Genomic DNA, 23,008 nt, shown 5'->3' with positions numbered 1-23,008 from the left:
ATCTCCCCAGACGTTCTCCCCAGACTTCTCGTCTCTCTCATTGGGATCGCTCCTACCAAGACATCTTCTGTTGATGAACTTCGCGAACACTTTGGACCTCGTCTATCTTTTCCTTTGTGGCACTTCGACTGACTCGACATTGCTTTAGCTGTCTATTCTCCATCATGGATGAATGGGTGGATCCTCCTCGTAAGTCCTATCGTTGATATGATCAATGACAACCTTGAATGGTCCATTGGTTCTGCCTTCCATGAACTGGTTTAACCATTGACAGGTGGCCGTGAAAACACACGCGCCTTTGATGCAGCTGACGATGGCTTTGCCTGCGGAAAGTGAGTAGCCCTTCTATCTCCATGGCCTTCCTCGGGATTCGAGAGAGAAACTTCGGCATAGGCATACCCGGGTCACTAATTGTTACAGCTGTGGTGAATCCGGCCACATGACTCGTCAGTGCCCCAACGACTCTGTGCCTCTTCGTTCCAAGGGCAATGAGTAAGTCTTGCCAGAGCCAATTATATCTCTTCGAGTTAACATGATTCCTTTGCAACACAGCTCCTACGGTGCCTCCTATGGAGATGAGTCTGGCGCAGGCTATGGCGGCGGCGGCGATGACCGCGCTTGTTTCAACTGCGGCGAGATTGGGTATGTTCTCTTCTCTTGTCGTATCGTTATTCTGCTGACAATTTTGTACCCCACAGTCACAGCAAGGCCGATTGCACTGAGCCCCGTAAGATGGGCGCTTGCTTCAACTGCGGCGAGGAAGGGTGAGTTCAACTAGACAATGCTCTTCAAACTTGCTAACACAGTTTCCAACACAGCCATTCCAAGGCCGATTGTACTCAGCCGCGAATTTTCAAGGGCACCTGCCGTATCTGCGAGAAGGAGGGTCATCCTGCTGCTGAATGCCCTGAGCGTCCCCCCGACATCTGCAAGAACTGTCTTGGCGAAGGTCACAAGACTATCGAATGTACCGAGAACCGGAAGTTCGATCTTAATCATGTTGCAGACATGCTTCCTGTGGAGGCTTGGGCTGCAATGAAGCAGGCTAGTGATGAACGGGATCTCGATGATTTCCGTGAGGTAATGTGCCCTGGTAAATTCGGATTTGGCCTTTGCTCACTTTGACACAGGCACTGAAGATCTACTCCAAGGCATCCCCCGAGGAGACCTTCGCCGATATTGAGAAGAAGATGCGCGAGGAGGCTTTCAAGATCCACATTATCGCCCTGGTAAGCCTTCCATCCATGTTTTCTCTCTACCCCAAAGTTCAAGGCTGATCGATGAGTTTGAATGATAGGAGAAGGAAGTGGATGACGTGATGAGTCTCATTGACCTGCAAGGAAAATTGGACCGCGAGTACGTCGTTGGACTTTACTTCAGCGGCAAGGCATCCCGCGGCAAGCTCCGAGAGCGTTGGCCTTCCGACCCCGACGAGAATCTCGAACGCCTGGCCAATGCTGGCTTCCCCTTTGACCGCAAGATCCCAAAGTGTCTTAACTGCGGAGGTGAGAATCAAGACTGGACGAAGTAAACTACATCATTGCTAATATGGATTTCAGAGCTGGGACATATCAGGAAGAGTTGCAAGGAGGAGCGTGCGGAAATAGAGGATCGTGTGGAGATCAAGTGTTCCAACTGCGAGGAGGTTGGCCATCGTGTGCGTGACTGCAAGGTCAAGCGCAAGTACAAGCATGGATGCCGAAACTGCGGGTATGTTCCCAAGGACCCCAAGATTGAGGATCATAGCACTGAATCAGAGTAGATCTGGAGATCATCTCGCGGCCGACTGCACTGAGCCTCGATCTGCTGAAGGCGTCGAATGCCGCAAGTGCAACGAACGTATGTCAATACCGTGGCTGAAAGTTTCGCAAGGTCTTTGCTAATTTGGAGTTTTTGAAAGAGGGTCACTACGCCAAGGATTGCCCCAACGTCGCTGATCGTGGCCCTCGCACCTGCCACAACTGCGGGTAAGTCATTCTATGCCTGAGACCTTGGGGCCATTTGGTTTAACATATATGCAGATCGGAGGATCATATGGCGCGTGACTGTGATCAGCCCCGTGTCATGTTGTGCCGCAATTGCGATCAGCGTAAGTTATACCTTGCTCCTCTCTTTTGAAGCCGGATCTAATTATTGCTAGCTGGTCATGCCGCACGCGACTGCCCCGAGCCAAAGGACTGGTCGAAAGTCAAGTGCAACAACTGCGGAGAGAGTAAGTCAACCAGAACTCTATGGTCTCTAAAGACGTCTCCTTACACATTACTTACGCATAAATAGTGGGCCATACCATCAAACGTTGCCGCCAGCCCGTGGCAGAGAAAGAAGAGGAAGCCGACCAGCCTTCTTTCTCCCCAGCTGGTTCCCCTCCTCACGGAGCTGTCGATGATGCCGAGCACTTCCAGCGTCGTGACCAGGACGACCGTTGGTAAACAACGCGGCTGAATATGGGTGAGGCAGAGACTTGGATTGCAACCGTAGTTCGAACTCTTGCTATCCCGCTTTGAGATGGGCATGGTGGCCCTAGGCTGCAGGATATGCTCTACTTCAATATTTCTTCATAAGGTCTTATCATGTTAGTTAGGATTTCACTTGGCTGTGTGGCGATTTCGTGGCCAGCGGCTGGTACGGGAGCTAGGTCTGGTGATTTCCTAACACTTGTTGTGATTTAACTGCAAAGTTATCGCAATACAACATCGATTTAAGCGATTTCTTCCATACTTGTAGAGTTTTTACTTATGAAAATCTGGATACTTGGAAAAAAGACCGGTAAAAAGCCGGACGACTCTTGAAATTGTACCTAAGATAATCGTACACCAGCTAACTCGTGGCTATAGCAGATGTACGGCAGATAGTTGAAGCTTTTTCCAGTCTTTTTTTCCCAGTGTCCCAGTGTGTAGAGTCAGTCTGCGACGAAAACGAGTATGGGGAATTAGTGATCTTTTTCGAGGAGAACAGACGTGTACGATAGAATAATGTATTGTGAGACCAGGAGAGGAGAGAGGGAGGAGGGAGAGAGAGAGCTAGAACTACGCTGTCTAACTTGCGAAGAGCATCACAAGCCTGGCATCCACTGGCGCCAACAATATTGATAGGATACAAATGGATATTATTCAAATCCCAATTCTGTCTACATTGATTTGGTGACCTTGTCTTTCATTGTTGTTGCGCCCAGTCGGTGCGTTGCCGTTGGCCGGAAAGGTTTGCACCGGGTTGTGGGGCTGTTGGCGAGGCCCTCCGGCGGGGCCGGGGCGGCGATTAGCCATATTCGGCCATTGGCCTTAACACTGATACAGTTGTTACTTTAAGGTAGCTACCGTTGTTCCAGCGATAGGCTCCACGATGTCGCAAAGACAGGACTGGATATTGTTGCGCACTACCGCTTCCGTCTCCAGCGGCATTTGTGGTATTTTTGAGAAAGCCTCAGCCTGCTCCATATTGACTGCAACCCTTCGATTTTCATTTAGGATTTCGAGAAGTGTGACTGGGCGAGAAGAGTCTCAAGTGTATAGAGGACCCCGTGCGTTGGTGTAGATAATAAGCCTCACTGGTACAAACCTTGGAAGGAGATTGAAAGACTGCCAGGTGTGTGTAGGCTGTACGCACTGAGAGCTGAGGGGGGCTGGACACTACATAGCCCTGAAAGAGGCTCGTCAAGCCTTGGCATCTAATTTTGGCTCTTACTTCTGTTGCTTTTCATACAATACCTCAGGCGGTAGAATATGAAAATAGAGCAATGGATGATGGCAGAGATACCTAGTGTAATGGGGAAACCGCGCCGCATCTCCCACCTGTGCCTTAGGCACCCCTGGGCTATTTCTAGCCCCGTTTCCATAGCATAGCAATGGAGGATCTTACACCTCTCTGGCAAAATAGCACCTACTTCCTAATCCGGCCGTTCTAGGGCTTTGCATGCCTCCCTGTTCCCGCCGAGCACTGAGCACCCTCGTCGTCTTGTCTGCGATGTCAGACCGCCAGCGCGCTCTTCCCACTTCATTAGGTATATACTCCGTACATGTCTAGCTTCAACATCTAAATTATGCTGTTTTTTATGGTAATATAATGATTCATTAACTTCAGTAGCTTGAAGTCTTGATAAATCAATTCTCGTGTAAAGAGGAGAATATACGCTAAAAACCGAGCAAATACAAAGAATGGCGGCTGAAATGCAGAGGAATAGAAAATGACATTTGCTTTGTGTTTTTAGGTGGGCGGCTTGCTTGTGTGGGCGGCTCGCATGTGAGTTACGTTAATGGCTGGCGTGCGTCACGCCGCCGTTACCTTAGTTATATCATGGACCCTGAACAGAAGTCGAAGCAAGGGTTCGCGACTAACGCTATCCACATGTATATGATTCTGTTCCGCTGCGAATGATTGGCCATTTCTGCCATATGACAGATATGATGTCCACTAATGCAGCCAAGACGCGATCTTACCCCCGCTTTGTTGACCTTATGGGCTCAGATTGGGCTCAGGTTGGGGGTTGGATGCCGAAAGTGGGATCACGAACCCGGAACATTATACTCCGTATTTGAGGAAGATGATTCTTAAGGTTGCTACGTGCCTCAGAGCTGAATCGATCTATCCATACTCCGTACGAGCGTCCGTCGTTGCTGGTCATGCCCTGAAATGCCGTTCCCCCTGGTCATCAGCCTTCGGAGCAGGAGATGCGGCCCCCAAGCCTGTTTCTGCGCTAACAGCGCATCTGTCAGTGCACAGCAGTTTTGATCTCTTTACCTAGAATCTTGCATTAGACACGCCAATCAAAGACGCGCAAAATTCGCTTGCCTCGAGGAGCCTTACACTAGCTCCAACACCAGTTCGAGGTGCAACCCCCAGCCAAGCTCTCAGCCAAAGTCAGCTCTATTGAGCACAAGTCGTCTGATTATTAGGAAATTCCCACATTTTGGGCCTCCTAAGTTTTCTTGGACCCCTAAGGGTTCTGAATTGCAGATCTCACGTTTCGTCTATTGCCCCATTCCGAAGTTCTTTTTGTCGCGAAATCGAATGGTCTTTATCAAAACAGAATATAACTGTAATCATAATGTCGAACTCGAACTTGAACTCGAGCTCCAACCACTTCAGCTGCCCGAAAGGCGGCGCTTGGTATGTGTGCCCAGACGAGCCTCAGTTCGTCGGCTGCTGCTCTCAGGACCCATGCAGAAACGTCGACGCAAACAGCACCTCGCCATGTCCAGAGCCCTACCTCTATTACGCCTCCTATGACCCCTCTATTCATGAAGAAATCCCACCGAACGCGTGCATCGACGGCGGAAAATGGTTTACCTGCGCCGGGGCAAATCCACCCTTCATGGGCTGCTGCGCGAGCGATCCCTGCAAAAACCCAGACCAGACAGGGTGTCCCGACGATGATTTACTTCCTGCTGCGTGGAGCACGTCCCGTCCGGGTCAATTCGCCCTGTTCCAGGATGAGGGCGCAGCCGCTGACGATGAGTTATCCGGCGGCGCGATTGCGGGAATTGTGGTTGGGGCTGTTGCGGCGCTGGCTATTATCGGAGCGCTCGTCTGGTTTTTCGTCCGGGGAAGGAATAAGAAGGCCGCTGCTATGAGTGGACATCGAAATACGTCGTCTGTTGTCGAGGGCGAGCATGGGAGGATGTATCCAGGCCCGGCATCACCGTCCTTTGGTATGTATCAGTCTCCTCGTGGATTGGAGTGATCCAAGTTCATTGACTGATATTTCATTGCGTTGTTTTAGACTCGGAATTTTCCAGCCCCGCCGGCACGACAATAGGGGGAGAAAGGATCTGAAACACATGTCAAATTCCTCAGCAGGCATCAGCCCGCCCTCGCTCTCCCCCGGAATACCCTCAGAAAACGGACGACCTGTTTCAGAAATTCACTCGAATAGTATCCGGGACGAGGATATGTCGCATCAGGAATGGGTGTCGGGTCAGAGCTACGGGCTCGGTGTGCATGGAGCACACAGACCAGACCCGATACAGGAGTTAGATGCCAATGTGGCCCAGGTGTATGAAATGGACGGACTCGGAAGAAATCGGCGGTGATGAGGCCTCGGCCGTGAGGTTTGTGTGGATTGTTCATTGATAGGTATTATGAGTTAGCAATTTGTATATACGTGTAATACCTGACTCCAAATCGATTCTTTCCACCGCACCTGGGATCCTCGCATCTGGGCGTGATGTGCTGATAACATGGGATCGTCCGGGAGCCTCATCAAAAATTCGGATAGTTTGCTATGGCTCTCCGGGTAGATCGCTACTTCATCTAAACCATCAAGAATGAACAGAGTTCTGTTTCTTTGGGTGGAATGCAGTTCTTGTAGGGAAATGTCTTATCCAAGGCATTTAGATATCACCAGTATCACTCTCACAATCAATTATTTATTCTTGGCGATTCGAATCTCATCTATAACTCCAAACGCACTGGGCTTTCATGCAGGGGCATACTTGGCATATAGTCGAAAAATCTGCTGTTCCTTCAAAGCAGCCAACATTGAACCCATCAGAACTCGCCTGATATTCACTTTTACCTGACGAATCCAAGACCCAATAAACCACCACAAGAAATGTCTTCAGGACCAGGCAGTGAATTGGCCTAATTTAGCAGCAAACAGAAAAGTATGGGGATTATTTGTAGTTTGAGGTCGGACACATGCAGCGATATCTGGCCTGAGTTGTTCTTAGGATTGGGATCTTGCTTAGTTGGACTCTTGTCCAGAAATGCAGCATCTTCAGTGCAATTGTATCCCTTGGAATCAGACTTCCCAATGACCTTGGGACCCGGAAGAGGGAAGCTAACGTCTTGTTCCTCGAAAGTAACGCATTTCCCTTCACCATTGATGTTTGCGATAAAGATCTCTGGCAGAGACTCAAACTTCGGAGGGGTTGTGACGTTTTTGTTGTCATTCAAACTGCCGGGAGCATCACCAATAGTGACCATGGCGCAGTTCATATACATCTCGCGGTTTCCAATTCTGTTGAACCAAGTCCAAGCAAACAACGCTTCCCCAGGGGGGCCTCCCGTGGGATTTCAAATGGCCATGTTTTGTTGGAACCACATCCTCCTATCATGGATTGAATGACTCTGAAGCTCCGACCTTGGTCATAGCTCAGCGAAAGCTGGCAAGAGCCTCCTCCATGTGGTGCATGTCCTTGAATCTTGGTTTCGTATGACGACTCCGGGACATAGAATGCCCGAGAGAAAAAAGGATCCTTTTCGTACCCTTTACAAGGATAATTTTTCCCGGACGCATTCAATGGGTTGGTATAACCGTAGTCCACAGGCCCGGTGGGATATAAGTCCAGAGGACTTCGAATGGGAAGCGGCTTGCTCATCTGCATATGGGCGAACCCTCCAGCTCCCCAGAGTGCGAGAAAGAGGATGATCTTGGTAACTGTGTAGAATGACATCGTGTGGAAGGAGGAATTGTGGGTCCGGGGGTCTTGGGGGTCTGGGGTTTGGTTAGGCTCACAATCGAGAGGCACAGTAAGAATCAGTTCTGTCTTACATTTCTGGGAATCAGGTCAATGTCAGGCCCGTATGCCTTCCCTGAACTCGAATCGCTCACTATGTGGAGATAAATTAAGATAAATTTTTCAATTTTGTACCTGGGTGAGGAAAAGAGAAGACTATCAGCCCCGGGGCCAACTTGGTGGCCTTACGTAAAAAGATTGTTTTGCCCAGGTGCCTGTGAGATGCACCTGGGCAGGTGCTTTGATGCATGTTTGATGCATGCATTCTCTGGAACATCACAAACCAAGAGGATAAGCAGGCGCTGATATTCGTTTATTTGCTTGGAACTTCCATAATCCATATGTATTAAGATTGATTGGGTGCTTCTCCGGGTGGACCAACACTACGTAGTAGGTAGGTATCACTTTAGTGTTCAGCCTGTTCGGGTTGGTGACGAGGTTCTTTTTGAGAGGGTCAGGATTTTTGCTCAATTCATTTTACTTTCAAATGAGACTCCTATGCAGCTAGAGGCATAGTACTCGGTACGGAGTACCCTGTACTCGATACTCCGTCTTCTATGTACGGAGTATTGCCACAGGCAAACATGCCTATCCATACTCCACTCGCCCGATCGGGTATGCACTCGCGCGGCAATGTACTGCAGTCTACGACTGCTCAATTTCTGTTCTGACTCTCGCTTGCAGATATTTGCACACCCAGAATAGTTATACAGACACTTACATTAATCTGGAATTTGGGTAAGAATCAAGATAGGATAGGTCACATCACCAAATGTACTCTCCAGGGCTGTACATAGCCGCGGTTCCGAATCGGGCATCCCATAAGAGAAACCCCATGGCTCGGGACAAACCGAAGCTCCCGGGACCTTGGTTGTGCCATGTCATCATCTTCCAAGGTTCCAATGTTGATTTTAATTGATCTTGATTAGCTCCAACGTTGGGAAGTCAGGTCGCAACTGCGTTGAGACTAAGTGATGCGATGATGTCATCGACCGGCCTTGGCTTGACAGCCGAGTGTCCCCTCTCCCCTCCCGCAGCAGGTTTCTCCCGTCGAGGAACCCGAAAGCTTGACGCCATTTCTCGGTCTCTCGCGAAGCCGATGGTATACCTTATTGGTGGGACCGATCCGTGCGGTATTAAAGGACATTACGTCGAGCCGTACTCCGTACTCCGTACCCTTACCTCCTGAGCTCCACTCCCACTAGCCTCTACGGAGTAACGCAGACCCGGGAAAAAAAATGGGGGAGTCTGGGGGAAATGGAGAATCTCCAGATTTGGGGCATTCCGGTCCACAGAAAAAGTCTCCAACTCACATGGCAACACCACGCGAGATCTCATGTCATTGACTCCCTGTCTTGACCGGATACGGTCAAATAGTCTCCATTCGGGATGAGACTCGACCATCGATATTACCGTACGAGAAAACTAACGATACCGGTCGGAAACCGAGCGGCCTCACATGGCGTTGCCCAACGCCGATTTGCTCAAACTCCGGGTGGGCCCTGGACGGGGGTTGGTGGTCTCCCGGCTTTGCAGTGGCTCGAGAACCCGATCCGGCGATTGTATAGGCATCACCAATGCGACCCTGCCGCTACTTCTCATTGGTAGATGGAGTCTTGCTCGCTCTGACTTCTGATTTGCACCCTAAAACCTGTATTTGAAGGTGGGGGCATGCGTGGTTCATAAGGGTGTGTTGCCCTGGATGTACCGTTGGAGCGTGGTTTTTTCTTTCATAGGATTTCCTACACTCGCTTCCTAAGATATAGCTGGTCTATATCGTGTGCCTGAACGTACACTTCGATATACCGCTTGTCTTCTATACTCTTTTACGTTTCATCATGAAGCCCTATTTTGGACTTCGAGGCTCGAGCCTCAACATCATGATCAGTATTATTGCTGGCCTTGATTTCTTGTACGCTGGAACTCTTCTATTCAAGAAATATCAAAAGCTAACCAAGTGCTATATAGACTATTTGGTTATGACCAGTATGTCTTTGCCAATCGCACCGCTATTATATCGCAGTTTCACTTACACTCAACAGGGGCGTCATGGGAGGTCTATTGACCTTGAACTCATTCGTCACAGTCTTCCCTGAAATTGACACCACTCATTCAAGTTCCTCAACGAGTACCAATTCCACAACACAAGGTACGAAGTCCTCACCTTGCTCTATTCGCTATATATACTGACTCATCAGGAATTACCACTGCATCTTATAACCTGGGCTGTTTCTTTGGCGCCATCTTCTGCATTTGGATTGGAAACTATCTTGGTCGCCGCAAGACTATCTTCACCGGCTCAATCATCATGATCGTCGGTGCAACTCTACAGGCCTGCGCATATTCTCTGCCCCATCTTATTGTCGGCCGCATCGTGACCGGTATTGGAAATGGCATGAACACTTCCACTGTTCCCACATGGCAATCCGGTGAGTATCAACGCCCCGTTTATAAGGAACGTGTCATACTAAAATTGCGAAGAATGCTCCAAGTCCCACCACCGTGGCCAGCTAGTCATGTTGGAAGGCTCCTTGATCGCCGCTGGAATTACAATCAGTTACTGGATCGATCTTGGCTTCTCCTTCTTGGACCCCAGCTCAGTTGCCTGGCGATTCCCCATCGCTTTCCAGAACGCCTTCGCCCTGGTAATCTTGATTTTTGTCCTGCCATTGCCCGAATCACCTCGTTGGTTGATTCTCAAGGGTCGCGAGGAGGAAGCCGTGGAAGTTCTCGCCGCTATTCTGGATCTAGACGAAAGGGATCCTTACGTCCACTCTGAGTTCTCCGCTATCAAAGATGCTGTCCTCGAAGCTTCGGCTGTTAGCTTCCGTGACTTGTTCACAATGGATGAAGATCGCCATTTCCACCGCGTGGTTCTCGCCTACGTCAATCAGATGTTCCAGCAGATTTCTGGTATCAACCTCATCACGTACTATGCCGCGACCATCTACGAAAGTATTGGAATGGACGGGTTGACTTCGCGTATTCTGGCTGCCTGCAATGGAACAGAGTACTTCTTGGCGTCTTTGATCCCGATTTTCATTATTGAGAAAGTCGGTCGCCGCCTTTTAATGTTGATCGGTGCTGCTGGAATGTCAATTTCGATGGCTGTCTTGGCTATTACTACCAGCTTCGAGGGCAATAGCCAAGCCGGAATCGCCGCCGCCGTTTTCTTGTTCGTGTTCAACACCTTTTTCGCCCTGGGCTGGCTGGGCATGACTTGGTTGTACCCTGCAGAGATTGTAAGTCTCGCATGCTCCAATCTGGTTGCAAAGCTAATGATTGACCAGGTTCCCCTTCGTATCCGTGCACCCGCCAACGCACTCGCAACGTCTGGTAACTGGATCTTCAACTTCATGGTCGTGATGATCACCCCTGTTGCGTTCGACTCGATCAAGTACAAGACCTACATCATCTTCGCGGTCATGTAAGTTTCTCCGAGTCGAGTTGAGGACCAAGCTAACATCTTCAAGTAATGCTTTCATTTTCCCTGTCATCTACTTCTTCTATCCCGAAACCGCCTACCGATCCCTGGAGGAGATGGATACCATCTTCCACAAGACTAGTAGCGTCTTTAATGTTGTTTCGGTTGCCCGCCAAGAACCTCATCGCTATGGCAAGAACGGCGAACTGCTTATCAACTATGAAGACACCGAAGAGCATTTGCGTCGCGCTAGCTATGTTTCTGACAAACCGAAGAGCAAGATGGTCTCTCCAACGGGTGATTTGGAGACTGGAAAGGGGACCCACGTCGAGCACCGTAAAGGCAGTGCTAGCGCTTCCGATAGCAACTAAGCAAGATTCTTCACATTCTGGCTAAACAGCCGAGTGAATAATAAGAAGGACTCATGAAGCCTACTAGAAGATGTGCGCTCGTGAGAATTATGGATTATCAAATTGATAAGCAGATATAATTATTCCAACGTCAAGGGCTAATCAAGTCATATAATGGTCATCAAACCAAAATTCATGCAATAGCTCACAGCCCAAAGGCTAATCCACCAATAGCAGCAGCAAGAGCAGCAGCCAATAAGCCAGTGGCGCTAACACTAAAGCTCAAGCCAGCCGCAGAGGCCGGGAACATACCCGGAGATCCTGAGCCCGATACCTCATCGTCATTAGAAGAGGCATCATTAGAAGAGGACGTAGCACTAGGAGCAGCAGCACCCGTCGACACAGTTACCGGCTCAGACGAAGCTCTCAGGGAGGTAGCAGAGTACGGCGCCGAGAAAGTGTAATCCCTCGAAGAGGAGATCAGTTCCACGTCAGCCTCAAGACTGTTCGTCGCATACACGGACCAGACGGTTGTTGTGCTGGTGCGGGTTGAGGTGACAGTTTGCACAGTGTAAGGAGCATAAGATGTCCAGAAGTAATAGTAATAAGTCCTATTCAAGTTAGCCAATCATCCAAGATCCACTTGCAGAATTCATACCAGTAAATAGTCGTGTAATAATACTCGAAATCGGCAGTAGAAGTAGTTGAGGTCTCAGTCTCCGTTTCCGTCGCAGTAGCCGTACTCGTGAGTGTAGGCAGCGTGATACTATCCAGATCATCACCAACGGAATCATGCTCGCCAATACATCCCGACGGAGAACAGCAAGTCTTCCGTCCAAGATATGTACGACACTCCTTGCCAGCACGGCAATAGGTACCGTCAGAGCAGCACTCTCCACCAAAAGGAGCACATCCATCTGTTCCAGAGCAGCACTTGAAGCCGCTGCGGCATGTACCGCCAGTCGAGCAACAGGTCTCGCCGGGATCGGCACAGTATCCGTTTCCGCAGCAGGTGCTGCCGATAGGACAGCATTTCATGGAATTGTAGGCACATTCACTGTATCCAGCCGAGCAGACATATTGGCGAGAAACGAGATTGAAGTCTGGGTTATCGCTGAATGCGAAGCCTTGGGTATCTGTGTTGAGGGAGACATTGGAGTAGAGACGGGGTTCATCTGCGAGGGATTCGGGTGTTTCGCATGATGCGAAGCTCGCAAATAGAAGGAATGAAGACACTAGGCCTGCGAGACGGGGTAGTGAGGCTCTCATTTTTGAAGGTTAGGGTTATGGCGGCGGGTGGTTTTCCAGAGTAGACTCCATTCTGGGACGTCGGGTAGAGATGAGATTTAAGTTGTAGACCCTTGGACCCTGTAGAATCAATGCGTTTGAGTCCGAGGAGTATATTGAGCGAAGCGAGAAGTTTCAAGGCACCTTCTTCGTATTCACGAACTCTTTGGGGGATAGCTCTGCTTTTGGTTCCGTAAATACGAGATGGTGCTTCTTGGCACGCACTCAAGCCGCCTTTTTGGCTGCTTTACGGGGTGCATCTTGAGGTACCAAGAGCATGCAAGCTGATATTGGTTCGTTTGGATCAGTGCCCTGACTCGTGATCGGAAAATACTCCTCGGAGGACTTGGCACGACTGTCGTGGTCGAAGCCCTAATCTTGTTATAGAGTTCCGGATATTAATAGACCTCGATGATAAATCAGAGCTGGGGACTCCGTAGCTGATCCTTATTAGTTGATGCGGTACTGAACTAGACAAGAGGACTGATTGTGTTGGTAAATCGATCGCTAAGACCGCTTCAAGTGTCTTGGGGGACTGTACCGTGAGCGGGAAGAGTCAGAGGTGTTTTGCCTCATTTTACGGAGGGACGATCTTTACCAAGATTAGAAAAGCGCAGTGGTGCATCTCGCTCTTGAACGATGGGTAGCTCTTTGTCGCGTGAAGTTGTTTACAGCCAGAATATGGGGACCTGTGGGATTGACGCCGAAAATGACCGCAGAAACGGCTGCCTTTCCACCTGTAGCATTCCTTGGCTCGCAATTAGTATGTTCCCAACTATGCCTCTGAGTAAAGGACGACTAACCTATCAAGAACCCCTACTATCCATGCCCAATGTTAGTAATAGACCAGGGTCTGGAGCAGGTTGATAAAGATACACGGAAACAACATACATGAAGTTGAACGACCAAAGCGGAACCTCCACCAGACCGGAACGTTCGCAGTCAATGGTTTGTAATCGTTTGTTTGCCATATTTTCGGTCGGCGATCTTAAACAGCTTACCTCAATGGATTAGAATTTACCGAGGCCCTGGGGGTAAAGCACGATGACTTGTAGCTCTAAAGAGGACATTCCATACTCAAGAGTTCGTAGTAGATTCCTAAGTCATTCACGACTACTTGTTGGCTTGAGGATAGGGGAAACTAGGTAGCCCATGCAGTCAGCTTATCGCGTGTGTAATTCAATTGTGGTGGAGACAAAGCGACTTCTATATCATCAGCAGTCTGGATTGCCTTGAAAACTTTGACGACAAATTTCCTTTAGTATCTGAGGGAGCTGTATAATCTCTTATTTTGCCTCCGACCTAGTGACTCATAATGAAAAGGAGAGTGAGAGGTCATGTGAGTTGAAGTGGTCGTGTCAATGGAGTTATGCCGCATGATGGTTACTTGACAGATGCAAGTTACTGTTTATAGAACAGGAATTCAAAAGCCAACAATCTTTACTCGCTTCTCATCAAAGCGCAGCTACCGCAAGATGAGATCATAGCTCAATTGTTGATGTTGTATGATTATTCTTGTATATTTCTGTAACCCTATTGCCGACCACAGACGAGCCAGTCATACTGTGTATACGCGAGTTGGATTTTGAGCTTGAGCTACTATGTAGGCTGCATCGACTCATTTACTCATTCTTACATAGCTTATTACCCATTACCAAGGCCACTAAATGAGACTACCTAATCTCGAGGAGCTTTATAGAATAATTGATTAGTGAGACAATGTCATCACGAAAGCCCTACAACAATTTTGGTGCCGTGGGCTTCTCCTTTGCGAAGCCTCTCAAGACCGTCAAGCACCGCATCAAGCCCTCCTCTCAGCGCTGTAACAGGAGGTGGCTTTAAAGCACGATCACATAGTTGGCTCAGACTACCATAGAACGAGCGAAGCGAATCCCGATCATCGGGCACAACTGGGAACGCTGGACCTAGGGGCGACAACAAGGAGAAAGGTTTCCCAAAGACGGTGAAAACCATGAGACTTTTGAACTCGATCTCCGCCTTTTTCGGCTTCCCTTGATCAAGCAACGTGACAACTCGTCCCCCTTTCAGCACCTCGGCACAGAATTGAGAGGAGTCACCTTCGGAAAAGCAATCCAAAGCTTTGGTGATGTCAGGATACGCCTTGGAAATTTCACTCGCCGCCTTGGGGGACCGATAGTCAAATACCGAGTCTGCACCATAGCTTTTGACAAGATCGAATGATCGTGGGGATGCAGTTACAACCACATGAAGACCTGCCCTTTTGGCGAGTTGAATTGCGAAAAGCCCAACGTTTGAACCACCGGAGTAAATGAGAATTGATGAATCGCCAGAAGACTGCCTCGTAGCTCCTGACATAATATCGTCCCATGCGACATCAAGGTGCGCAAGTGCAAGAACTGCAGTGACAGCTGGAATGCCATATGTTGCAGCTTCAGACATGGTAGTCGTGCCAGGGATAGGCCAAGCAAGTTCTCCATCGACCTTCAGGTATTCAGCAAACGAGCCGATGTCAGGGTATTGGCCACCGTGGACAAAACCTGCAACCCTGTCCCCAACATTCCATCGGCCCACCATGTCACTTCCAACTTTGACCACCTCACCAGCATAGTCGCAGCCGATAATACTCTTGTTCGGAGAGAGGAAATCAATGTTTTTGTGGTCGACCGGGTTGAGTGCTACAGCATGCACTCGGACCAGTATCTCACTATCGGTAATTTGGGGAGTTGGAATATCGACGATTCTTGCACATTGACCGAATGAGGAGGAGCAAGCAAAGTTGAGAATTTGCTTCGCAAGATATCGGTTTGCCACAACAGCTCTCATGTTGACTGCAGCGCTGTGTAAGGCACGTCAGTTCAATAAGCAATAAGAAACCTAAAAAGGCTGGTTTGACAAGTTAGTATCCAAGAATTGTAGATTAGGTTGGCTTGAGAATATAATTGAAGAGTCGGGACAATTCAAAGGCCGGCGGTCAATTGTGGCATCGCCACTGGTATATAAATCGGGCATGATCAATAGTCACCCCGGTTCCGAGCCGAGGCTCGGAATGATGATTCATCACCAAAATGATAGTATAACTTCACAAATATCGGAAATTCAGCATCCATTGTTCTGAAGAACATGTCTTTTCTTTTCAGCAAGAGCCCCTCTTTCGATCCCAAAAAGGATATTTCAAGCCTTTCCGGGCGGGTTATTCTGGTGACTGGGGGCAACAATGGTCTTGGAAAAGAAACCATAAAGCAATTGGCGGCGCACGACCCCACAAAGATATACATGGGCGCTCGCAGCGCCAAGAAAGCAGAAGAAGCAATTCTTGACATCAAACGAGAAGTTCCCTCTGCGGAGATCGTGTTTCTGGACATAGATCTTGCGTCTTTCGCCTCAATCAAACGCGCGGCTGAAACATTCCTGTCCACAAACGACCGTCTCGATATTCTTATCAACAACGCCGGTATCTTTGCTCCTCCGCCTGGCTTGACTGAAGATGGTTACGAGGTCCAGTTTGGCACAAATTACATGGGTTCGGCACTGCTGACTCGACTACTTCTGCCGATCCTCACCAAGACTGCTGATACCGGGGCGGATGTTCGTATTGTGAACATTAGCTCTGAGATATACCAAAACGCTCCCAAAGCCGGTATACTTCTCAAGCAGGCAAAGACACCGCTCACCGAGATCAGCACTGTCGCTCGTTATGGTCACTCCAAACTCGCCAACATATACTTCGCGAGGTCTTGCGCCAAGAAGTTTCCCAGTATTTACTCGGTTTCTCTACACCCGGGGCTTGTCCGGACGAATATTGGAGATGGAATGACAGCCAACCTAGTCCTCTCTTTCATTTTTCGTCTATTCAACTCAGTAGCCTCCGTGGATATTCCTACTGGCACACTGAACCAGCTATGGGCAAGTACCGCTAATTCGGCTGAACTGAAGAACGGAGCCTACTACATCCCTTCCTTCAAGGAAACGAAAAGAACGGGCATCGAGAGTGACATGGACAAAGCGGAGGAATTGTGGCAATGGACAGAACGAGAGTTCAAGGAACATGGCTTTTAATAATCTTGTAATATAATTTGTACCGATAGTTGTCGCGCTAATCTTATTGATGTTTGACTTGACATGAAGTAATTTTGGGTTTTTCCCACAAGACAATTTGTCATTTTCCAAAGCTCACCTCTACACAGGGATACAGCTCTTAGGGGGCCGAAGGAAGTAAAAGATTTCTACACGTACAAATCAATAAACTTGGAGATTCTGTCTATTAATTAGTTCCGTTTCAATCATTGCGGTAGTTTTCAGTTTCCAAAATACTCTACCAGCGCGCAGAGTACATAGATCATAAAATCTATCATTCTACCTCCCCCAGTTGAAAGCAAATCTCAAAATCTGCAACCCCTTTGTACGAGTCTAGTGATTAAAATCCATCATCCCTCACTCCTCAATCAAAGAGATATTGGCAACGCTCAATACCGAGGGTTTCAGCAAGGAAATCGTTGATTAATTGGCAGTTGGGGTCCATCTTTTTCTGGAGATCAACCCACTCATCCATCTTCAGGTAGATAGTCGAGCTGTAGGTCTCATTTGAAGATCATCTTGTTCCAATGGGGACGAACGTTGTAGGTCTCGCCAAACTTGGGAATGTACTCGCTGGCAAGCTTTTGAGAGAAGTACTGGGTGGTGAAGTTGTTGTAGGTAGGAACCCAAGAGTGCTCCAAGGTGGCGAATATGCCGCTGTTATTGGAACGAGCCTGTAGTTCGCCCGAGTACAACGACCGATCTCGGCCCGTCTTATTTTGTCAGCTCAAATGATCTTCTTTCGCGCAAGATGCCTTAGCAGAGCGCTAAGTCAGTACTTAATGTGGGGCTTTGTTTCACTGCAAGTCAAGACCCACCCTCATGCACCAGGAATGAGCAATTGCAACATTCAGTGCGAAGCAACCTTAGCGGGATGTACTCATCCGAGCGCACTGAATGTCGACAGGAAACTATCGCAAACAGAATCGAACAAAGAATCTTAAATAGCCAAGAGATGTCTACCTCGACCATGGCTCATACTCCATTTGCAAATTCGAGCTAATACTCGGATTAGCCCCGACACGAAATTTGGCCAAAATGCTGTGGACCATTCTTCTTGTTGGTCTCTCTTTGCCCCTTTTTGCTGTGGGTGATGTGGCCAAGGACCGCGACGAGCGCCTGAAGACGGCTGTCATCCTCGACACCCCCACTACAGGCGCCAGCACCACGCCAGAGGGTCGAACTTTTCTCAAATTGGCTCGAGTCGACGACACAACAGGGTCACAGGTTGTGGAGGCTGTCGGTGATGACTACACCCTGGTCCCATATCCCAACGATGAATGGAATTCGTGGAATGCCAGCACCGATAGCGCCGCCGACTCGGAGAGAAAATACGTGGCTACCAACGCCCAGCGTGTTGGTCCTGATGGAAACCTCTAGGTAATAGACAGTGGAGATCTGCACCAGTTTCCCAACTCGTCGAAGCTCATCCCTTTCAACCTCACAGCCAACGAAGTGCAACGCATCTATTACCTTGGTGATGTCACCACCAGGGACGGTTCCATCAATGACGTACGCTTCAACGGCAAGTACGCCTACCTCACCGAATATACTATCGGGTCTATTATCGTGCTGGATCTGGAGACCGGCGATGCCCGCATGGTTCTTCGGAAACACAAATCAACCGTTGCCTTGATGCCCCTGTCCGCAGAAGGACATTTCCTCCGCGCTCAATCAACAGGCGAATGCCAATACATCCACGCTGATCAAGAAGAAGTATCGCCAGATGGCAAGTACTTTTACTACCAACCGGCTATTGGTTATATGTGGCGTATCGAAACCAAGTACCTCAACGATGCCCTGAAGAATGATACCACAGCAGAACTTCTTCCCAACTATGTTGAGCCGTTCTCCCTGACGCCTAGTACTGGTGGCAGTGCCAGTGATGCAGAGGGAAATATCTACTACAGCGACGGCGATCGTCAGGAAATACGCATTATCGCGCCAAACGGAACAACCACCTTGTTGGTGCGTGACGAGAGGTTGCTTTGGGTTGATGCAATCTGGCTCGACACCAAGCAGCGTCTGTGGCTATGTGCATCTCAGCTCAACCGCAGCAACCGTTTCGTGCAGCCTAACAACCAGACTATAACCATCGAGAAGCCAATTTACGTCTTCAACATTGACGTGGGTCACAGCCCATCACCATTGGATCATGCCTAGCGGTTGCATCACTGGAGGAGTAAATGATACTTTAACCTCCAGATCCTCGGTGCTTCCCTGGGAATCCTATTTATTATAAAGAGCATTTCTGAACGTGGGAAAGACTTGAAAGACTTTTTAAGATAAAGCAAGTTCCGTGTTAGATAGCAATTAATGAATGAAATCAAGTTCTCTCTGGTCCCCGGGATACTCTTCTTCCTGCCATGTTTCTGTCATTTGCCTGCCAGGTGTACCCCTCTTATGCTCTACGGGAGCCACTGTTGTAGGTTTGCTCCGAAAAAGCTCCCCAAGTGTAACTCAAGTCGTGAGCTTGACCTCTTGCCGGATTTCCTGTGATTTCGGGGCCCTTATTCAAGTGCATCTCAATACCCTGAATCTCTTGCTGCATCTCCTGCATACCGAACCGCTGGCTCTGGTCATTGGTTTCCAAAAGATGAGACAGATCTTTGTCGCCTCGCTTGGGTAGTTCATCGTAGGTCTTCTTTGGAACTCTCACGAGACCATAATGCTCGTAGTTTGTGAAAATATCGTGTACCCTCTGTTGATCAGGTCTCCATCGACGGCCGGGGGGTTGGTATCTGGCCTGGGCTTCAAGCATATCCAGGGCTCGTTCCACGGTGAATTCTCCTTCTGGGATCACAGATGGTCCGCGGCGGTAATTTATCTGCTCTTCTTTGGCCATGGCTGGGGCGAAAGTATTTGGCGCATTCCGAAGGTCTGTGGCGAAGGGGTTGACCGCAGTGGTGTACGGAACATCAATCTCGACGTCCATGTTTGCTTCAAGTGGCGAGCAGGACGTGTTTTGGATGAATGATTCGTGTGCTGCCATTCGTGCAGCGACGGACTTGTAGAGCACCATGTCTTCCTTTGGCTGGTATCCCGGTCGAACTGTGATCTCCTTGCGCTCTGTGCCGTCGGGTCTGGTGGATGATGGAACGTAGCTCTTGCCGGTGTAGTGATCGTGTATGATTCCCGAAGGGGTAACTTCTGGGTAGGTGGTGAAAGCCGAGTCAAAGGAGCCCTCTGAGGATGACATTTTTATCAAAGGTTGTCATTGAAAGATGTCTATCATTGGGTCAGTGGCAGGTCTGCGTAGTCATAATGCGTCTACAAAGCAGGTTCGATGAAAGCCAGCGTAGAAAATGATGAACCTCTTACCTTGATTTGATTCATCTCCTGTAAAGAGCCACTGTGTGGGTCAAGCAGCTTGGTCGATGTAGGAAGAAACTTGGACAGAAAAAAGAGGCGAAGACGAAGAGAGGTGAGAGGAGAGAAGTGAGAGGTGAGAGGTGAGAGCTTTTATGGGTGGGAGGTGAGAGCTTTTATGGGTGGGAGGTGAGAGGTGAGATGAGCGAGGTGATGGAAGAAAGCATGAGCTCTCGCTGGGGAATGTTGAGACAACGCGAACCAAGAAAGCTCACAGATGTCACTTCCCATCAAGATTACTATGCCACACCCACAGAGCTTGGGTAGATCTCTCGGTGCTTTGTAAGACTTTCCACATGGATGATTCAGAAAACAATTGATTTATATTGACATATACAAAACGAGTGTGTTCAGCTTCAAACCTACCAGAAGTTTCAAGCACTATATAATACTATTCCATCACATCAATCTGATCCAGTAATATCTCCTCTGCTCTCAATTCACTCAAAGTAGTTCTGTCTCAAGAGATCTCCAGAAGTCCGCCAGGATTTAAGCCTCAAAAGAAGTGGGCTTAGGAAGGGGAGGGACATCGGTAGTCTGGGGAGGAGGGGGAGGGGCCTCTCCGCGCTTCTCGTTGTCGTTGTCGGACTTGGGAGGAGGAGGAATGTCGGTGCCAGTAGGCTTAGGGGGAGGCACATCAGTACCAGAAGGCGCAGGAGGAGGAGCATCTCCGCGCTTCTCATTGCCTCCCTCGGACTTGGGAGGAGGAGGCACATCAGTGCCAGTAGGCTTGGGGGGAACGTCGGTTCCAGAAGGAGGGGGAGGGGGTGCGTCTCCACGCTTCTCATTGCCGCCCTCGGACTTGGGAGGAGGAATGTCGGTGCCGGTAGGCTTGGGGGAGGTGGGCCATCAGTGCCAGTGGGCACGGGAGGTGGGCCATCAGTGCCAGTGGGCACGGGAGGTGGGCCATCAGTGCCAGTGGGCACGGGAGGCGGGTTTTCCTCGCGCTTCTCGTTGTCGTTGCCACCCTCGGACTTGGGAGGAGGGGGGATCTCAGTGCCAGTGGGAAGAGGAGGAGGAGCAGAGATATCGGAGGGAGCTGTATCGCCAGTCAGTTGATCGAACTTCAGATGAAAAAAGATATTCTTTGGAGTCACGCACGAGGACCAGGAGGAGCCGCGGCGACCAGGCCAGCGGCCATGAAGCTGCACATGATAGCGGAAACCTTCATTTTGGCGGTAGTGTAGAGTTGATTGTTTGTGGAGGGCTGTGTTGTTTGGATTGATTGTTCTGGATGAACATGAAGACGACTTCAAGAGCTCCTTTATATCTCGAGAGTCTTCCACCGTCATACGCCTCGGAAAAGGTGAACTCCATCGTCACATCATCCAGGTCGGTAGTGATGAATAGACTCGTCTCAGAACGGTCGATCTCGTCGTCAGCCTGTTGACTTTTCAGGAAAGCTGAAGGACTATCGACAGACGTACAACGATGAGGTCATAAGAAACAGACATGTACAAGCAATCCCCTCATAGCGCGCCTTGAAGACGACGAGTCTAGCTGAAGAACGACTTACGAATCGAGTGGATCCCATCTACAAATCCTCTCCGCAAATAACTTAGCCGTTGGTCTACTCCGGAGCCCTAAGTGGAGAGCTTCCGAGCCACATAACCTCGAATTTTGCCTGAAACATCCTTGCAAAGCACTCGTGCTGCGGCAAAATGAGGCAATCAACATCAAATTCAAGCGATCAGCTCAAGAAGATCGACGTTCTAGTTGGCTCTTAAAAATAGAATAATTCAAGCTGTCCTAATTGCACGCGCGGCCATGCGGATCTTTTGTCCAGACCCACTCTCAGCGATGAGTAATCGGAGTTCTACTTCAGCTACTAACTAGAGTCTTGGGCGATTACGTTGCAAGCTAATGATTAAGCTTAAGGCACTATTGATCTGTCTAGGGCTGAGACATGGGGTTCGTATCTAGTGACTCTTTTGACTGTACCAATTGTGTGCAGCCAACTTTGAATTTCATTTTCAAGTGAAATCTGACACTCATGCACTTTTCATTATTCAATTTACAAGTTGTTTGTCAATGAAATTTATGGACAACATGCTAGTAACCTGCTGCAAAAGTTATTGGCTGGTAGTGGGCCTCGTACCCCTGTAGTATGGCGCTTTGCTACAGTGTCGATCCGTGTTGGAGGGCGGTTGGAAAACGAGATCTCTTTTGCAACTATGCAATTAATCAGGGGGAACTTGTCACACGCGGAATAGTCTGAGCCTAAGAGTTGAACTATCTACCGCCTAATCTTCTCAAGTTGGGACCATCACGGCGGCAAGATGCAAGTGCCACTTGCATTCGCGTCGCATCTCAGCAACCTGCCTTCTGTATGTATGGTTCAGCGCCGATCCCTCTCATGGGCTGCAGCCTGACCAATATTCTTAGTGCTTTGATGTGGTCTTACAATGTTTCAAAATGCCTCGTTGACCCGTGGCACATGCTTGATCTCGACTGGTCACGGTTCATCTCGAGATCCGCGGTCTGATTGCGCAATATTCCTGTCGCAAATCTCATTTGACCTTGTAGAAGAATAGAGCTATGTCCAAAATAGGGGTAAATATAGGAGAATACATTTCTAGCAGCTGATAATTAAACATGACATATGTGAACACAGGGAACGGGACCTCGGCTTGGGCCTCGGGAGGAACAATGATTGCACGCACAGGTTCAGATAGGTAGCAACATGTTGACCACCTAGGCAAGCTTGAGGGGAATTTTTGTAAGTTTTTGTTCAAAATGAAACAGTTCCCGAGGTCCAATTTCAAAGAGGACGAAGTCTTAAGAGCTCGCGATACAACTCAAGCTCAAAAGGTACCCAGCTCATGCTACGGAGTATAGAAGCACGTTGTTCGGTGCTAGAATGGCCATCATAGGTCTTTCGGGGGTAAATCGTGATTGTTGAGATACTGAATGTGAATCTAACTCATCAGCTGTGTGCTTCCATCTATTATTCTTGTTGGCTTTTATCTTGATCCTACTTTCATTGAGATCTCAAACGGTGTTGCTTCAGTGCCAGGTGCTTACCCTCGGGTTTTCTGCGATATTTTGGGAGCAAAGCCCTGTCAAAT

General features: G+C 49.0%; 10 protein-coding genes across 10 annotated transcripts; 5 read left to right on the top strand and 5 right to left on the bottom strand.

Annotated features, from left to right (window-relative positions):
- Window positions 1-164: 164 nt before the first annotated feature.
- N7506_011383 (uncharacterized protein) lies at window positions 165-2,429 on the top strand (the record flags this gene model as incomplete). Its single annotated transcript, XM_056960676.1, has 14 exons — window positions 165-189; window positions 275-332; window positions 421-492; window positions 553-642; window positions 699-764; window positions 819-1,080; window positions 1,131-1,229; window positions 1,298-1,505; window positions 1,560-1,710; window positions 1,763-1,839; window positions 1,901-1,967; window positions 2,022-2,089; window positions 2,141-2,212; window positions 2,278-2,429. 14 exons carry the CDS (start codon window positions 165-167, stop codon window positions 2,427-2,429), a joined length of 1,467 nt encoding a protein of 488 aa, XP_056806831.1.
- A 2,612-nt stretch (window positions 2,430-5,041) lies between these two features.
- N7506_011382 (EGFR-like transmembrane domain-containing protein) lies at window positions 5,042-6,026 on the top strand (the record flags this gene model as incomplete). Its single annotated transcript, XM_056960675.1, has 2 exons — window positions 5,042-5,649; window positions 5,717-6,026. 2 exons carry the CDS (start codon window positions 5,042-5,044, stop codon window positions 6,024-6,026), a joined length of 918 nt encoding a protein of 305 aa, XP_056806830.1.
- A 550-nt stretch (window positions 6,027-6,576) lies between these two features.
- N7506_011381 (uncharacterized protein) lies at window positions 6,577-7,391 on the bottom strand (the record flags this gene model as incomplete). The annotated part of the gene is made up of 2 exons (XM_056960674.1): window positions 6,577-6,839; window positions 7,037-7,391. The coding sequence occupies 2 exons, from the start codon at window positions 7,389-7,391 to the stop codon at window positions 6,577-6,579; spliced, it is 618 nt and encodes a 205-aa protein (XP_056806829.1).
- A 1,901-nt stretch (window positions 7,392-9,292) lies between these two features.
- Window positions 9,293-11,249, top strand: N7506_011380 (sugar porter family MFS transporter; the record flags this gene model as incomplete). The annotated part of the gene is made up of 6 exons (XM_056960673.1): window positions 9,293-9,366; window positions 9,423-9,440; window positions 9,497-9,603; window positions 9,653-9,883; window positions 9,936-10,881; window positions 10,928-11,249. 6 exons carry the CDS (start codon window positions 9,293-9,295, stop codon window positions 11,247-11,249), a joined length of 1,698 nt encoding a protein of 565 aa, XP_056806828.1.
- A 184-nt stretch (window positions 11,250-11,433) lies between these two features.
- N7506_011379 (uncharacterized protein) lies at window positions 11,434-12,497 on the bottom strand (the record flags this gene model as incomplete). Its single annotated transcript, XM_056960672.1, has 2 exons — window positions 11,434-11,839; window positions 11,887-12,497. 2 exons carry the CDS (start codon window positions 12,495-12,497, stop codon window positions 11,434-11,436), a joined length of 1,017 nt encoding a protein of 338 aa, XP_056806827.1.
- A 1,743-nt stretch (window positions 12,498-14,240) lies between these two features.
- Window positions 14,241-15,320, bottom strand: N7506_011378 (zinc-binding alcohol dehydrogenase family protein; the record flags this gene model as incomplete). The annotated part of the gene is made up of 1 exon (XM_056960671.1): window positions 14,241-15,320. The coding sequence occupies one exon, from the start codon at window positions 15,318-15,320 to the stop codon at window positions 14,241-14,243; it is 1,080 nt and encodes a 359-aa protein (XP_056806826.1).
- A 297-nt stretch (window positions 15,321-15,617) lies between these two features.
- On the top strand, window positions 15,618-16,553 carry N7506_011377 (Short-chain dehydrogenase/reductase SDR; the record flags this gene model as incomplete). The annotated part of the gene is made up of 1 exon (XM_056960670.1): window positions 15,618-16,553. One exon carries the CDS (start codon window positions 15,618-15,620, stop codon window positions 16,551-16,553), a length of 936 nt encoding a protein of 311 aa, XP_056806825.1.
- Window positions 16,554-17,609: 1,056 nt separating this feature from the next.
- N7506_011376 (uncharacterized protein) lies at window positions 17,610-18,734 on the top strand (the record flags this gene model as incomplete). The annotated part of the gene is made up of 2 exons (XM_056960669.1): window positions 17,610-17,927; window positions 17,997-18,734. 2 exons carry the CDS (start codon window positions 17,610-17,612, stop codon window positions 18,732-18,734), a joined length of 1,056 nt encoding a protein of 351 aa, XP_056806824.1.
- A 238-nt stretch (window positions 18,735-18,972) lies between these two features.
- N7506_011375 (mago-binding domain-containing protein) lies at window positions 18,973-19,770 on the bottom strand (the record flags this gene model as incomplete). Its single annotated transcript, XM_056960668.1, has 1 exon — window positions 18,973-19,770. One exon carries the CDS (start codon window positions 19,768-19,770, stop codon window positions 18,973-18,975), a length of 798 nt encoding a protein of 265 aa, XP_056806823.1.
- A 659-nt stretch (window positions 19,771-20,429) lies between these two features.
- On the bottom strand, window positions 20,430-21,111 carry N7506_011374 (uncharacterized protein; the record flags this gene model as incomplete). Its single annotated transcript, XM_056960667.1, has 3 exons — window positions 20,430-20,771; window positions 20,807-20,979; window positions 21,042-21,111. The coding sequence occupies 3 exons, from the start codon at window positions 21,109-21,111 to the stop codon at window positions 20,430-20,432; spliced, it is 585 nt and encodes a 194-aa protein (XP_056806822.1).
- Between the last annotated feature and the right edge of the window lie 1,897 nt (window positions 21,112-23,008).

This window comes from Penicillium brevicompactum (assembly GCF_028827555.1).
Source record: "Penicillium brevicompactum strain IBT 35665 chromosome Unknown utg000007l_segment0_segment0, whole genome shotgun sequence".
In the NCBI taxonomy this organism is placed as follows: Eukaryota; Fungi; Ascomycota; class Eurotiomycetes; order Eurotiales; family Aspergillaceae; genus Penicillium; species Penicillium brevicompactum.
The sequence above is the reverse complement of the archived record's forward strand: the minus strand, read 5'-3'. Positions and strand labels throughout refer to the sequence as shown.